Source organism: Orcinus orca, chromosome 16 (genome assembly GCF_937001465.1).
Source record: "Orcinus orca chromosome 16, mOrcOrc1.1, whole genome shotgun sequence".
NCBI lineage: Eukaryota > Metazoa > Chordata > Mammalia > Artiodactyla > Delphinidae > Orcinus > Orcinus orca.
The window spans coordinates 68510394-68527736 of NC_064574.1; the positions used below are offsets into that span (position 1 = coordinate 68510394).

Consider the following 17343-nt stretch of genomic DNA (forward strand, 5'->3'; position numbering starts at 1 on the left):
TTTTTTTTAAACTAATGCGTAGTATTTCATGGTATGAGTACATTATGATTTGTTTAATTTTTCCCTACTGATTGGCTTTTAGGCTATTATTTTGCAGTATCTATTTTTGTACATTTCCTTTTGTAGAGGCTTAGATTGAAATTGATGGGTCATAAACATAGTGACATTTAAAAGTTTAATGTTGATAGATATTTCTAAGTTGCTCACCAGAGGTCCTTGCTAGTCCATATCCAACAGCAGTTTACAGGAGTATCCTTTGGAAGTGATTGTTTTTAATGATACTCGTGTTGGGAATGTAGGGAAAACTGACCAAGCATCAGGAAGAGCAGTTCCAGGATGGGCTTTCTAGATCCCAGATCTATCTTGCTGCCATTATGGACACTTGTCTTACCCATTCTCTTCCTGTTCCTAAGACACTTGGTTCACACAGTTATCTGCTTCATCTATCTCTGATCTCCCACCTTGTTGCCTTTAATCATTTGGTTGGAGGCTTGTGATCATTTTGTCTTTTATTATGGAAAAATTCAAACATACACAAAAATAGAACAGAATAAAGAACTTTCACGTACCTATTACCCAGTTTCAGCAATTGTCAACATTTTGTCAATCTTGTTTCATTTTTCTGTTTTCCTTTTTTGGGAAGATGGGGTGGGGACTGGAGTAGTAAAAGCAAATCCTAGACATGATGTTTTTAAAAAACATTTTTTTGGTACTAATTTACAAAAATAATGCATGTTCACCATAACATTTTCCATGGGGATATGCTTTTTAAAAAACATAACAATTTCCCCAAACAGTTGGTTCAGTTGTGAGGTTACTCTAGTGTCCTAGTTCAGGAGGGTATTTCCTGATACCTAGTTCAGGAGGGTATACCCAAATTTAAGGGTATTTCCTTAAATTTGTATAAAGTTATACAAATATACAAACAGACAACTTTAAAAAAATATGGGCTAACACTGTTCACAGTTCTGCAAATTGCTTTTTTTTCATTTAACAATGTTAGGGATATTCCTTCAAATCAATAAAGAGATCAGCTTTTTTTCAATCCAATATGCTGTGCTATTATAAAGCCATTTCTTTATTGATGGACATTCAACTTTTCTGCTTTTCAGCCCTTGTGAACCTTGCAGTGAACCTTCATATGCATATGGCCTTGTGTACTAGTGCTTTATTTCTGTAAGACACATTCTGAAGCATGGGGTGGCTGGATAGATTATGACTTCCTTCCTTCCTTCATTCCTGCCTCCCCCCCGCCCCCCCACGCAGTATCTTAGTTCCCCAGCCAGGGATTGAACCAGTGGCCCCTGTCGTGGCAGTGCGGATTCTTACGCACTGGTCCGCCAGGGAATTCTCAGATTATGTGTAACTTCAATTTTTAAAACTGTTACCACAATACTTTCCAAAAGGTTATAGTAGTTTTCTACCAGTAATATAAGCAAGAACCTCTTAACTTTCATTTTGGCAGCACTGGATATTATTATTCTTGAACATTTTTGCCAGTGAAATTAGTATAAAAAAATAGTGTAGCATTATAGTTTTTTGCCTTTATTAGAAAGAAAACTCAGCAATTTATTTAAAAAAATAATATATTGAATTGGCTTTATACTAGGAAATGCAAAGCTTGGTTCAATACTAGAAAATCCATCGATAGAGTTAATCATATCAGTGATCAAAAGACAGAAATTCTGTAACCATTTCAATAGATACAAAAAAGAAATCTAAGAGAATATAGCATGCATTCATGACTGGATCTCCGAGCAAACCAGAAACAGAACAGCCTTTTACTTTTTAAATAGTAAAATTTAATATTAATACTGGAAAATTTTTAATATTTAAGTTTTTGAATACTTACATAGCTCAGAAACTAAAATAGTGTATGAAAAGGTTTATACAGTGAGATCTCCCTTCCTCTCGGGCCCCAAATGCTTAGTTCCTTCTGCTTCCTCCCCCACAATTACTATTAGTTTCTTAAGTGTTCTTTTAGAGTCATTTTAGACACATACAGATGAATATGAATACATAGGCTCTCTCACTTTATACACAAATGGTTGAATACTAGGTACTCTGTCATGCACCTTGCATTTTTCATGAGTGTTTTTTTTAAAAAGACGGGCATTTTTGCTCACTTCTGATAGCTTTTTAGCTACTCGCCTACTTCTCTTTTTTCTTAAACAAACAAAAAAACCCCACAAAACGATTGAACTCCTCAAGTATGGACTTTACAACTATTCACTGGTTGTGGTCTAGTTGTTTCTCCCACATTGTCCTCCCACAAACATTCACAAAATAAAAAATACTGAAATTGCTGTCTTAAATATCACCAATGCCTGGTCCCCTCTTGTTAAAACCAGTGGTTGTTTAGTCTTTGTCTTTGAGTCTTTTGCAGTTCTTGCTCCTGATTATACACCCCATGGTTTTTGGAACTCCAATACTTTGTATTTCCTGTAGTACATTGTTCTTAAGTGTTCTTATAAAAGGTGGAAGGAAATAAGAAAAGGATTGTGGAGGCACACAGTCTGGAGAAAAGATAAAAGTGAGAAGATCTATCACTTAACCTATCTAAAGGAAAAGGATTATTCTCTATGGCTTCTGAAAAGAGAGCTAGTACTTTGGGAGGTATTATGGTGTAGGGGAAAGGAAGGACCATGACTTTGAGAACCAAGATTTGAATCCTTACTCCACTGTATACTAGCCGTATGACCTTGGACAAGTCGCTTAACCTTTCTGAGCTTCAGTTTCTTCATCTGTAGAAGGGAAACCTGTCCCTATCGTTTTAAAAAAGTGACAAATGGGAAAATATATTTAAACGGCCCAGCATAGTCACTGTAACATTTTAATCACTCAGAGGTTTGTTCTCATTCCTAGATCCAGAACTTGCATATTTGAGATATTTTGCTACTAACTTTCAAGGGATGAATGATTGCTGACTGGAATGTCGTCTTTGTGGAGCATGTGCAACTTAGCATGTACAACATGGACAACTTAGACCTATCAGATCCATCGACCCTTATTCCTTTTGATAGATATGGTGAAAGATAGAATCAAATATCTTATATGACTCTCTACTAGCATTTAAATTCTGAAAGTCGAAGTGTTTAGGTATATTTATATATATTTTTTCCAGTTGGCTTTCTGAAGGAGATGTGGGAAAAGTGTGGTTAGTTGGTGGTGATGACAGTATTGAAGAAGAGAACTTTTTTCTCTTATGCTTCTGGTATCAACTGATACTATAATATTTCCTTGAGGAAATATGGTTCATCTTTTAAGTACTAAAGAGACCATTTTTGGTCAGGAAAACATTTGCTAATGTCATCAAAAAGTCTTCAAAATGAAGTTTGAGAAGGGAGAAAAAAAATTCCGGTTAAATAGTAAAGGAACATCCCATAGAGTGAAATTATAGTGATGTAGAACAAGGTTAGAAAAGGACTTGGCTGTAATTCACAGGCAAACACAAAGAACAAATGCTAAAGATTCCTGAGTTTCTGCATAATAAGTGACCCTAAATATCTTGACAAAAGTAGAGTGAATACAGTCTTAGAGATGCCACTGAGAATTGGTGAGAGGGGTTCCTGACTAGGCATTTGAGTTGCTTGCTCAAATGTGTTAAGTAAGCATTCTTCATTTAAACCTTACAGAAATGCTAGGAAGTAGGTGCATACGGTAATTTATCCCCAGTTTTAATGAAGAAACTGAGGCTGAAGGAGTTTAAGTATTTGGAGCTAGTAAACAGCTTTGGTTGAGTAACATGACAATGATGTAACTTATTTGCTTTTGTTTACGAATTTATTCTTTCTCTCACTGCTATGGCTATCTCAGCCTTGGCTTCCAGGATTACAGTGAGTGAGCTTGCTCAGTCTCATTACCTCCCTCACACAGAATGCTAGAGAATGAGTCATGATTACAGTTGGCTTGAATCTGTTTTGCTACTCTTATTAGCCACATGACAGTGCTGCTTTTAACAAAACGGAATGAAATTCAGCAACAGTTATCAACCTGTTCTTCCAACTTCTGATTTTAGCAGTTGTATAGTTAACTTTACTAAATTATCATCAATTTACATAATGTCACTCATTTTGTTTTTCATGGTCTCCCTGCGTCTTCTCTCAGTTTCTTCCATCAGCAAAGCCAACTTAAGTTTTGTGTAATCTCAATGGAGTGCACCTATAGCACCCCTTCTAGTTTTGTATGTATTTGTCTGTGTTTCTCATTTTATCTTCTACTGCATCCCCACTGCCATATGCATTCCAGCCTTAATGAATTATTTACAATTTCCCAAGTGTCTAGTTCATGTCCCTTGAACCTTCTCTGCCTGGTATTCATAATGTCCCCCCTGGAAAGCTTCCTCAGGGCAGAGTTAGGTACTTTTTCTTTGTGTATTGATTTTCTTTAAGTATCTCGTGATTTTTGGTTGTCTGTTGATATTATGAATGAAGGTTTAGGTTCTAGACTCTAGGGTAATTAATGTAGGTAACTTGAGTATGTTTCCTCCATCTTTGTGTAGATTTCATTACCCAGTAGTCCCCTGCCTTGAAAGGGTTGGGGGGATGCTGATGGGGAGCCCTGTGTATGTGAAGGATGTTGATTGTTTTTTTGGATTTAAATACATTTGCTACCTGTGGCCATGTAGCCATATAGGAATGGAAAGTGGATGGAAAGAGCTGAGTAGTTGTGGCCTTTCTGTTCCTTATGCAGTCTTTGCTCTGTGCCTGTTTTGCTCAACCAGCTCTAATCTTGGAGCCTCTCTGGAGCTCTACCACAGGATGGCACATACAGCCGTTTAAGACTTCTCTTGTGTTTATTCTTAGGTTGCAGCTTCCTTTGCTCTTGTATATTCATCAGCTCTGAATAGATTTAGTACCCTTTTCCCTATCATTTCAGTGAGGGAGAGTAGAAAGGAGGAGACAAATACATTTGCCCATTCATTTTGAAATCCCGAGCCAGAGGTTCTGTTGACAAATTTGAACATTTCTGATTTTAAGAATTGAAACAAACTTACTTACATTAGTGCATTATGGATTGTTTCCCAAGTATTGATAGAATAGTTTAGAATGTTTATAGGATGTGAAATTAGTATAATGCTAAAATACAAATCATCTATTTATGAATAAGTTGTGTTCTAAAAATAGGTATAAAGCTTTTTAGAGCAAGGAGAGCTGAAGATACCCCAGATACCTGGTCAGGAGAGGATTGTGGGGAAGGTTCCAGGCATTGCCATTAGCTACTAATTGATAATTGGGGCCAGAAGCAAGGTAACTCTGCTCATGAGATGTTGTTTACATGCTAGAATTGGAGGAAGTTGCTTGTTTCCCAGTGTAAAATTTGCTAACTGTAGGTTGTCTTCCTTGATATAACATTAAGATAAAAGCTCTACTACTTGTGGCTTACTAAAGAAAAGTACTGTGCAGTGGCTGTATAGTTAGACTGAGGTTGCAAGTTGTGTTTTATTTCAATGAATGATAAAAGAGTAATTTGCCATGTCTTCTAATAAGAGTGAAAATGAATCTATATGCAACATTACTGTTATTAATTCATTTTGGGAAAGTTAATTGCAACTGTGTGGTTCAGGGATTTAGTGCAAGAAGAAGAACAGTTGATGGAAGAAAAGAAAAAGAAAAAAGACGACAAGAAAAAGAAGGAAGCTGCTCAAAAGAAGGTAGTATATGTATAAACTAATTATTTATATTAAGCAGTTTAAACATAGATTAAAAAAGAAAATTACTCTTATCGGATTATGTAAAGCATTTGATTTAATGTTTTAACTTCAGTGGAGATTCATTTTAATATTTAATGTCTTTGAATATGCATTAATAGTAACTTGTTAAGTGTGTACAATTTAATGCATAGTTATTTGATTTTGCCAATAATTTTTCTCGAAGGTAAGTGCTTTGCATAGGTCTTTATTTTTCGATTAGGTGCTCCTAGGTTTTCATAATACATCATTTTATAGTGAGAAGAGCGTGGAATTTGTAGCTGCATAGAGAGGCTTTGAAAGCAGGCTCTCCCACATAGCGTACAGAACAGTGTGGCCGTCAACTTTATTTAGCCTCTCTGGGCCTTAGTTTCCTTATGTTTTGTAAAATGAGAGTTGAATAAAATAAGATAATGTAATACATACACATAATAGAAAATAAAGTAATAAAGGAAATAGTAATAAACATAATAGGAAACAAAGTGTCAATTTCCTTTTCCCTTTTTATTTAGTACCTGGGCTGATTTTTTTAATTTGAAGATTATGTTATTTAAAAATAAGCCTAAGACATAATTGCTGCAAAAGATCTTTAACCAATACATTAATCAAAAACTGTAATCAAAGCAACACAAATTGCAGAAAAATAAAAGTTGCCTGTAAAGATTTTTCCAAATTAATACTAGAGGCTGATGACAGTTAACTGAGCTAGGCACTCATCTCCTGCTACATCAACATTTCAGGGACCTTAAAAATGTTCTAAAAGACCCAGTGACGTTACTGTTCCATTTCTGTATTCTAATGAAAAGTTATGATTTTAATTTTTAATATATACCTTTTTTGTGCTAGGAACTGGATATAGACTAGAGCAACATCATTATCTCCACACTATTTAGTAGGGAAAAACAGGATACAAAACTATGGCAGGTAGGGATCTGTTGAAGCACAGAGAGAAGTGCTTAACTCAGCCTGAAATGGGGTAGAGGGACAGGGAAGTTTTCTTAGAATAGAAATTAGCCAAGTGAATAAGGAGCAGAATGGAAAATGATTCCAGCAGTATAAACTGAGAATTAAGTGTCTGTAGCCTGTATGTGTTAAAGTATGGGTTTTGATTGCAGGGGGTGGTGGTGGGAAGGAGCCAAGTGTAGAAGTGTCGGGGTGAGACTGGAGGGTTGGTCATAGCTGTTGGCAGTTCTCCCATTTTGGCCATCGGGTGTTGGGGAAAACCCCAAAGACATTTTAGTAGAGTGACATAAAAGTTTGTATTTTAAAATTGTATTTAGAACCTTGGCCAGTTGTGGAATTGGATTGGAAGGGGTAGAAACTAGAGACTGAGATATTGGTGAAGGGACTATTAAAAGAATCCATAGAATTTGTTGAAAGAATATGAAGGGAGAGTAACCTGGATTGACTTTTAGGTTCCAGAGTGAGTGGCTGAGTACATTTTGGGAGCAGTTAACCAGGTTAGGGGATACACAGAAAGGGGAAAAGAAATATAATTCAGTTCTGAACTTGCAGGGTTTAGGGTGTGATGAAGCGAGTAAACCGGGGAAGAGCAGAGTACAGAGCACTGTGGAGGATTAAGAGTGATGAGGACGAGTTGACTTAATAGGTGACCCTTGTTGTCAGCCGTTTGTTAACTCGAGTGATGGGAAGAGATGCATTGGTAATTGTCATAGGGTTTGGAATAGACTCCTACTATAGAGTTTTGGCATTGATAATGCCTTAGGCCTCTGTTTCATTTGTACAACATAATGATTCAATATTTGTGTATGTACTGTGAAATGATCACCCCAGTAAATCTGGTTAATCATATCCATACCTAATTGGAGAATTTTTTTTCTTGTAATGAGAACTTTTAAAATTTTAAATATTGTATTTTTAAATATGTAATGTAAGTATAATTTTTAAGTTGTAACATATACAAATAAATGACTCTAATTGTTAAAGTTTACCTTTATATTCTTTATAACCAAATCTAAATCACCAAGGCAGTGTCTTTAACACACGAATGATGATTTTCGTGGTGTTTGGCCCCTCACACAATATGAAGTGAGTTCTTCATACTGTTTACCACTCCATCCCTGCCTCACTCACTGTAGGGTTCCAGGCTCTCACCCCAACTGTGTCCCACTGGAACCATCATCAGAGATACGGTTCCATAGCCATTAGAGAGATGGGGAGGGTTTTTTTTTCCCCCTTTCTTTTGTCAGATCTTCAGCATTAATAGGGATTCCTATGTATCCTATAGAAAAAGTAATATCTGGTGATTGAACACAATATAAAGGAATATTTAATATCTCTAATAAATGTTAAGCTTAGTAGACTAATGCCACTGTAAATAAGACTGTTGTCTGAATTCTAGATAACCAGCTTACAATTGAATTTGAATACAACCCATTGGTGAAATGAGGACAGCTGGTATTTCTGTAGGCTGTTACCAAATAGCTCTTTAAAAACAATATAAAAGGAAAAATATCCCAAGTTGGCACACTTATAGCCCATATGATATATTGTGAGTCACAGGAGTTTTAAGATAAGTTTCCTGGAGCTTGTCTTTTGTCTGTCGTAGGAGCCAGCAGGTGTATCCAGGTAGGTGACAGAGATCTCCATAAGCTAGGGAGACAGGCCCATTTATATAAATGTTGAAACATGAATTCACTATGGTAAAAACAATCTGTCTGTTTTATGTAATCTATGCACACTTTGAAAAAAACTATATATTTTTGTTTCTGAAAAGACTTCAGATGCTGTTTTAATCCGTTCTTTTTATATATCAGGAACACAAGCATTAAAATGAGTTAAGTGTCACCATCAGGGTGACAGAACAGGAATAGAATTGAAATCTTCTTATTCCCCTAGGTTTTCCAAAACTCGGTGCTATGGCTTTATCCTTTTGGTACAGAACATTATCTTATACTTTTACTTTATTTTTCACCAACTAAAGGTGAACTTTAAAGCTGGAGATAATATGGTGGTTTTTATAAGGCATTTAATAAGTCTTTATGCCATGAATACAGAGAACAGATTTAACAGTCCCTAACTGTGGTCTTTTAAAGAAATTTAAATTCAGACCAGAGTTAATTTCTATTTTAAATAAAAAACTAGATATACAACTCCTTATATAAACAATTAGACACCAAACAAAGCTCACTGCACTATTTGTACTATGATAGTTTTTCTAATTTTGTCTGTTAAATATCAATTTAAATATTTAAATTCCTTAAAAAATTTTTGACACAAAATTACATGGTTTTTATTTTATTTCAGTTCCATACGTCTCTAGTTAATAATAGAAATCAATGGATGATTTTTTATTTTTTGAAAAGCCTTCTATTTCACATCTAAGAATTATGGCTATTTGCTTACCTTCTGATTCTAGGCTCAGAAAATAATTTGATATAGCACAGGAATGTAGTTTCTGTACTTAAGAAAAGGGTAACAATAGTAGTGGTAGGTTGTTATCATGGATTTATCTCTAGGTTCTGTTTTTAGAAGAAATTTCTAGATGGAATCTTGAGGGAAATGTAGTGAGGAGGAAAAAGGAGGATGAGAAATAGGTTAATTATAGAGGGATCATTTAGTATAAACTTTACTTTAAACATGTAATTGTAGTTCCTAGAAAGCATATAATGGTTGAGGGTTGGAAGGAGGCACCAACACAAATTGGGATCTTTCGGTTGAGAATGTTTAAAAGTCAGTGTTCATGGATATTTTTGTTATTGTGTTAAAAGCTTGAAGGGATTTTTATAAAAGGCTTTGTGGATTTAAATGTACTCATTTCGAGCTTAAATTAGACTTATGTTGTAGAAAACTTCCAATTTCATTCCTCCTTTTTGGAAATTTTAGTATTTACTAGTTATGTCTCCCAAAGGGTGTTTTGTTCTGAGACTAGAGACCATATTCATCAGTCTAAGTAGCAAATTTTCTCAGTAACCTAAGTGGTAATATAACCAGGCCTGGAGCATTGTACTCATCAAGGGCAGTTAGGTATTGTCTTTACAGTCCTGGCCCTTATTTAAGCTTACTCTTCTCTTTTCTTTTTTTAAAAATATAATTCAGCAGACCTGGGTTCTAGACAGTGTGCTGGTTGCTGAGAAATCACAGAAAAGATCTCTAACCAGTAATTATCTCATTTAAAATAAGTGAATCAAACTATTAATTCTTTAGTCCTTGTTTTAGTTTCTAATACCTGGAACTGTTAAGACATTTTAGATGATTAGAAAAAGAGGAAAAAAGTAGGACCTGGGAGCTGGGAGTGAGTTTGAGTCAAGTTTGTGAGAGGAAGGAGCCAAAGCATGGGTGAGTAGGGCACTAGGGAATATCTGTTGAATGCTTTCTGTATGCTAGGCACTGTCCTAAGCGTGCTCTCTTTTTTTTTCCCCTAAGCTCTTTATATGAGTTCAATCCTTTTAGCCTCACAACAACTCTGAGGTAGGTGTTTTTGTTCCTGTCTTACAGATGAGGAAACCAAGCTTTAGAGAAGTTAACTAATTCTGACCAAGGTCACACTGTAAATGGTGGGGCCAGGAGTCAAAGCCAGGCAGTCTGGCTTCAGACTCTGAGCTCTTAACCACTGAGGTGTACTTAGGGGTCGAGGAGCTGGGACAAGTGGTGCAGAGCCTGACAGAAACAAAGCACCTGGCATGGACCTGGCATGGGTGTGTCTGCCACTTGTCTGATGCCTTCACTAATAAACTGAGGCAATTGTGATAATTGCTTGTGGAATCACAGCTCAGGTTTTTTGTTTTTAAGAAAAAGATGTTCAAAATAGAAATACTTTTGCTTCTCAGTTTGCCAGAATCCTTTAATTCTGTTGTACAAGATCCACAATGATACGTCACGTTTGAATAGTGTTATTTATCCAGAAAAGATCTTTTTATATTTTACTTGAGCCCTGTAATAGCCCTGAAAAGGTAAGCAGAACAGTTTTTTTTTCTCCTTCTCCATTTGAGGGATTAGGAAACTGAGACCCAGAGGGTTTAAATGACAAGGTCATTTAAAAGTAAGACAAAACAAACAAAAAAAAACAGTTGAAGTTAATTTTAATATATTTTATATAACCCAGTATATCCAAAATATTACTATTTCAACATGTAGTCAGTATAAAATATTATCAATGAAATTATTTACCTTTTTAAAAAATACTGAATAATAGAAATCTGGTATGTATTTTGTGCATATCACTTCACACTAGCTCTGTTTCAGTGGTCAGTAAACACATGGGATAGTGGCCACCATTTTGAACAGTGCAGACAAATATTCTTAAAATCACTGACCCCACTTGGAAAATTCTCTTTTTAATAGTTTGAGTAATATACAAGTTCCCTGGACCAACCAACAAAAACCTATTTGAACGAAATGGAACTCTTTCAGTTCCATTTCCTCCTAATCAGGAGGTCTTGGGTTCTATTACTTATATTCTTTTACTATATTAGTTGGTGTTCTGATGGGTGTCCTTCAGACACTCCTTTGAGTGTCCCCTGGTGCTGTTCTCTGTAGATGACACAATACTGAATGAGGTGGATCATTGTTCTCAAGCAACATGAAGGTTTCTTTCCCAAAGGAGTTGGCATAGTAGATATCCTTTATGCTGTAAGGCCTAGAAGAGCAACACTGTATATCTTGGGGTTTAGTAATGTGGTCATGGTTTCTATGTACTGTAGCCTAGTTTCCTTTGGAAGTAAACTGTGGAAGAGACCAGGTGAGTTAAACAAAAAAAAAACAAAACAGCGCACAAAACAACACACAATCTGTTCAACATGCAGAATAATTTCTGTGTTTATTTTTTGGGTTTCAGAAAATTATGTTATCTTATAGTTTGACATGATGCTTGTAATACTTGGAAGTATTCAGATACTGAGTTCTCTTTAATAAGACTATTTTTCTACTACCAGATTTTAAAAACAATTTCTTCCAGAAATAAATGAAGTGTTCAAGCTAGTTGACTGGTCTTTTGCCATTGTCCTTCCATCAATTTTTTTTTTTTTTAATTTTCGATCCATATAAAGTAAAAGATGGGCCTCCATTATTTTATGTGTCACTAGTGCTCTAAAACTTGGTAAAGTACTTCAGTGCCTAGATCGACTCTGGCTCTCCGGGGAAAGATTAATGGTTGGTGTGGCTTCAATATTATGGTAATTGCCATATAGTTCTTTACCATATAGTTCTATAATGATATAATTTTAAAAATGCTGTTTTTGGTAACAATTTAATATGACTAAGCAAAATGAATTGTCCTGCCCTATGACAGTTAAGAAAAGCTTTATCTTCATTTAGAAGCAATTCCTGGTTATTCAGTTACTAAGTATTCAATCTTCCCTCACCTCCCTGCCTATCCTTGTATCTTTTTCTTTTAGGATTCCCACACAGTTGGGCATAATCAAAAAGTTGATTTTCACTTGTGGCCTTTGTCTGTAATCAGTTCTTCTTGAGGCCCTTGAAGTTTGAGCCAGCCACCTTGAGGCAGTCCTACTGTCCTCAAGCCCCTCTCCCTGTTGTGTCAGAGACAGTGGAAGTAGGGGCAGGCATGGGAAGCAGGGCCCATGTCAGCTTAACTTCAGAACACAATGATTTTAATTGAATTGTCAGATGTGTCAGAAGTGACAAATGTTTCAAAATTTTTCCCACCCAGAAATACTTAAAAGTTCACCATGCTTAACTGTAGCAGCCTAACTTCCAGGAGTTAAATGTATTAACTAATTTGGCCAAAGAAGCTTTATGCAGCTTTTCTTCCAGAAAACTTAATTCATGTTTTATCATGTGATACAAGAAAATTTGAAGCCCTTTAAACATTTGAAAAACTCATTAGATCCATTAAAGGTAAAGGTGACAGTTATATAATTTTAAAACTAAATGAAGAGAAGTTCCATTTATCATTATTATTATTATACTGTCATACAATGGTGTCTTTTCTGCTTTGTGACTAAAGCATTTCCAGAATTTTTTTTTACTAATAAACATTGTGTCAGGGACAATGGGGCACATCTGTGGGAAAAGCATGCTTTTTTTGCATATCTTTTCCTATGCAGTTCATCTAAGTGACAAATTCCTTATTTAATAAAAATGTGTTATGTCTTATGTAATAGTAATATATGAGCATTTTATCATAACAATCCATTTCTTTCAGTTTCATATTTACATTGTTTTTTGTTTGTTTTTATTTTAGGCCACTGAACAAAAAATCAAAGGTACGTTGTTTAAAGCTATTTTTTATTCTTTTTTTCATTAAAGGAAGGTTGTTGATATGCATTTTTATTCACCTCCAGGATGGGAGAGAGAAGAGCATGAAAGGAACAGGGGGTGGGGACAGACTTCTTCAGTGACATCACCGTGGAGTCATCTTTTGGGGTTTATGATTTATTGTAGTATATATTAATTACCACCTTAAAAATATAGTTTCGAGACCTACCTTACATTTATCTCCTAGAATAAACACCACTTCCTAACATACTTCCTTGATTGGAGTCTTTGAGCACATGTGCCTTTCCTTCAGTCTTCCATCTAAAAGTCTTCTTGGCTGGAGCTACCTCTAGGACTTTATTCCTTGTTCTCTGTATAATATTGTCCCCCACTCCTTCCTGTAGGCAGACTGACATCCATTCTATATTATCACTGAGAATAGTAGATTGCTAACATTATGGTTAGGTTGAACAGCCCCCAGTACATGCCAAGCAAAAGACTTCAGGGTGGTAAAGAAACAGGAACCTAATTCCTCTCACATCCTGAATCAGGAGTTCTTCACCTTCCCAGGAGTCGACTACCTGTAATGAAAGGTGTAGGGGTCTCTGATGCTGAACTTGTTAGGCCTAAAGATTCTGAATTTTTACGTAAGCTATACCAAAAGTATAATCTCTGCATTTGGCTGATACTGCACTCAAAACTGCTTGTTTTTATTAGAGGTTAAGGTAAGGCATTGCTTTTTTTAAAAAAAAAATAAATTTATTATATTTTTATTTTTGGCTGCGTTGGGTTTTCATTGCTGCGTGCAAGCTTTCTCTAGTTGCGGCGAGCAGGGGCTACTCTTCATTGTGGTGCGTGGGCTACTCTTCGTTGCGGCGGCTTCTCTTGTTGCGGAGCACGGGCTCTAGGTGCGTGGGCTTTGGTAGTTGTGATGTGTGGGCTCAGTAGTTGTGGCTCGCGGGCTCTAGAGCACAGGCTCAGCAGTTGTGGCGTATGGGCTTAATTGCTCAGCAGCATGTGGGATCTTCCCGGACCAGGGCTTGACCTGTGTCCCTTGCATTGGCAGGTGGATTCTTAACCACTGTGCCACCAGGGAAGTCCAAGGCATTGCTTAAGGTAACATTTTTAGGTGCAGTTGTATGAGAGTGAACAAGAACAGATAAGGAAGACCTTTTTGAGGTTGTGAGTCTTAAAGATGAGACAGCCAGTCAAAGAAAGAATGAAATGGCAGAGGGATCAGCATGATTGAAGGCACAGAGACAAGACATAATGTGATGTTATGTGCATTGGTGGTATTCCAAGAGCATTAAATACCTAGTGATAAGTGGTCAGGGTTGAAGGGTTTTTTGAAGGAGGTAGGCAGGGGCCAGGTCAGAGAGGGCCTTATATGCTAAATGTACTCAAGGAGCCACTGAAGAGCTTAAGAAGATGGTGACATCATTTGTTTTTTCGTTCTTTTAAATCTAGCAATTACTTACATGGAAAGTTTTGGTTGACAGATGGGCAGGGATTTGAAAGATGGAGCTAACAGAAAAAAGACACTGGGCAGAAGAGGCAGGTGGACAAGAAGAGGGAATATTCAGAGAATGAGTATAGGGGTGTTAAAGGGAAGGGGCCGAATATAGGCATAGAGGTAGGGGGAACCAGAGGACGGACTTCATGCTGCCTAAAGAGTGGAGAGCTAGCAAACGTTCTTGCATTTAGAGGTCATGGTCATAAGCTATGCTTTAAGAACATTTCTTTGTCAGTTGTGTCTAGTGTCACCAAAAAGGAGCAGTACCAGAGAGAGAAGGGAAGGAATAGGGTAATGAGGATTTGAACTGAGGTCTTGACAGTAGAGGTAGGAGATGGATGACAGATGTTTGAGATGTAATTGACAGGATTGGCAACTGGTGAGATCAGAAGGTGATATTGTGGCTTTGAATTTGGATGTCTAAGAAAGTTACAGGGATGTGGAATGATGTAGGGAGTAGCACTGCCAAATTAATTCAGTAGGAACGTGGGGAATTCCCTGGCAGTCCAGTGGTTAGGACTCTGAGCTTCCAGTGCAGGGGCCACAGGTTCCATTACTGGTTGGGGAACTAAGGTCCTGCAAGCCTTGTGGCGTGGCCCCCCCAAAAAAAAATTTTAGTAGGAACATGACCAAATTAATTTTCTTAAAATTCCACTTTTCTCACACCACTCGCCTGGATAGGAATGTTGTGTTGTTCCTTGTTGCTTTGCTTCAAAACCAAACTCCTGGTTGACTTTCAAGTCCCGCTTTAATCTGACCTCCCATGATCTAACCAACTTGTTTCCCATCACTCCTTTATACTTTTCAGATCATTCTTATCTTTTTCATGTTCATTCCTGTTTGTTTCTTTTTGATCCCATTTCTTAGCCAAGGATGCCTTTCAGCTTTTCTAACGCTCTCAGAACTCATCTTCTAGTGGATCTCTCTAACTGCCCTAGATCCTTCCCTTTCCATTTTCTTAGTGTTGTGATGTGTATTAAGCTTGGGGCACTCACTATTCTATCTTAGATTTTTGACTGGTCCATGGATATTTGTTTCTTCAGACATGACCTTTGAGTACCTACTGTTTATATCCTTTCCAAATGTAAGTCATTCTTTTACATCCATACATAAAACATGAACATGTTTGAATCTTTTTTTTAGATTTTCCACAATTCTGAGAATGTTAGGCTGAGTATATGAAAGTCACTTCAAAATGCTTTACGTTGTTTTGCCAACTATTTTACTCACTTCATCCTTCTTTTGATGGCAGCTCCCTTCATACTTGGTCACGCTTATTCTGATTCATGAAAATGTATTTATTTTCGTGGTGTGTACAATATATGGTGTTTATGGCAGTGATTAGATTATAAATTTAGGACGCTTGTGGTATGGGTTTGGCTCACACCGTTGTTTTTTTTACTAAACTTTATTTTGGAATAATTTATGACTTACTGAAAAGTTGAAAAGATAGTACAGAGAGTTTCCATATAGACCTCACCCAGTTCCCCATTATTAACATCTTACGTTTCTGTGGTACATTTGTCAAAACTAAGAAACTGACATACGTTGGTATTACTGAACTCCAGACTGTATTTAGATTTCACCAATTCTTCTATTAACTTTTCTGTTCTAGGATCCAATGCAAGGTAATTTGTTTAGTTGTCATTTCTCCCTCATCTCCTATGGTCTCCACACAGTGTTTTTATTGTTATCCTTTAAATTTTTAATTGATTGCCAACATTTAAAAATTAGGAGAATTCACCTAATTCAGGATTATAGTTTATACTGTCAGCATTATTTTTGTCTTTCTATATTATAGAGTCTATATAAAGCCCAGGTTTAGTCACATGTGGCTATTAAGTACTTGAAATGTGGCTAATGTGACTGAGGAACTGAATTTAAAATATTATTGGACCACATAGTTCTAGAGCCTTCTTGGTTGTTAAGAGTCAAGATTTTAGTGCTCAGACTGCATAACTGGTTAGGCCCGGCACTCCCTGTAGAATTCTGCCTTAATGAGCTATTTCTTTTTCTAAGGCTACTGCCATTCCCGATTAAATAATACCTGCTGATGTTGCTCTCATTCAGTGGTGAAACTGTATAAAAGCTGGATTTTTGTAAGGTATCATAAATTAAATTCTTGACCAGCTTTCTTATATGAAAACAATATGATGTTTATTTCTTGGTGCAGTGGACTCATGCGTCATCTCATAAAAATGTGGACCATTATAATGAGTGACATAATGAAATTTCTGAAAATTTTATTCTTACCTGTGACTTGAACTTGGAAAAACTGTAAGGAGCATAGCTATTTGAATGTTTGAAATTCCTTTCTAAAATATGTATATGATGAGTATCTCTTTGAAACAGCAGGGGAATGAAGCGCTAAAAAAATTATGGTGAGGTATAGGAACGGATGGGTATCCTGTGGACCTATACATTGTAAAGACAGGGAAGGACTGGGAACTCTATCAAGAATAAACGTCATTTTTTTAAAACAGCTTTCCAGCTCTGACACTGGCTTGTTTTGGAAGCATACTGATTGTACATTCCTTGCAAAAGAATAAGCACTGTTAATTTTTGACAGCTAATATTTATTTTTCTGTCTGTCTATATCATGCCAGTGCTTTCTTCAAGTGGTTTCATAAGCAAGCTAATTACAGAGAATAGCAAACCCTAGAGCTCCTAAAGGAGATGAGGGGAGCCTGGGATGGAAGCAGGAATAGAGAAAATTTGATACAGACTTTTTGTTTTCTGGTGATCACATAGGGAAGCATAGTTAATTGTGGCTATTCTCTTTCCGGATTAATTAAAAACTCATGAGAATTGAATCAACGTTTAAAACACATTTTTGTTCCTGCCATAGTTGGAAACCATTATTTGTATTCAATTCTAGCCTTTCTGTTTTTCTATCAAACACAATTTCATTACTTAAATCCATTGATCTAGGGAGTGATCAAAATATTCAAGAGCTGTTAAA

The 17343-nt window shown here is 36.3% G+C and overlaps 1 protein-coding gene across 12 annotated transcripts in view; it reads left to right on the forward strand.

Moving 5' to 3' along the window:
* TNRC6A (trinucleotide repeat containing adaptor 6A) overlaps positions 1 to 17343 on the forward strand; it is a 211175-nt gene that overhangs the window by 131913 nt on the left and 61919 nt on the right. For all 12 annotated transcript variants that reach the window (XM_033426011.2, XM_049699019.1, XM_049699020.1 and 9 more), the window contains 2 exons: positions 5566 to 5653; positions 12855 to 12876. In XM_033426011.2, the coding sequence (XP_033281902.1) occupies positions 5566 to 5653; positions 12855 to 12876 (110 nt within the window). The remainder of the gene's footprint in view (positions 1 to 5565; positions 5654 to 12854; positions 12877 to 17343) is intronic.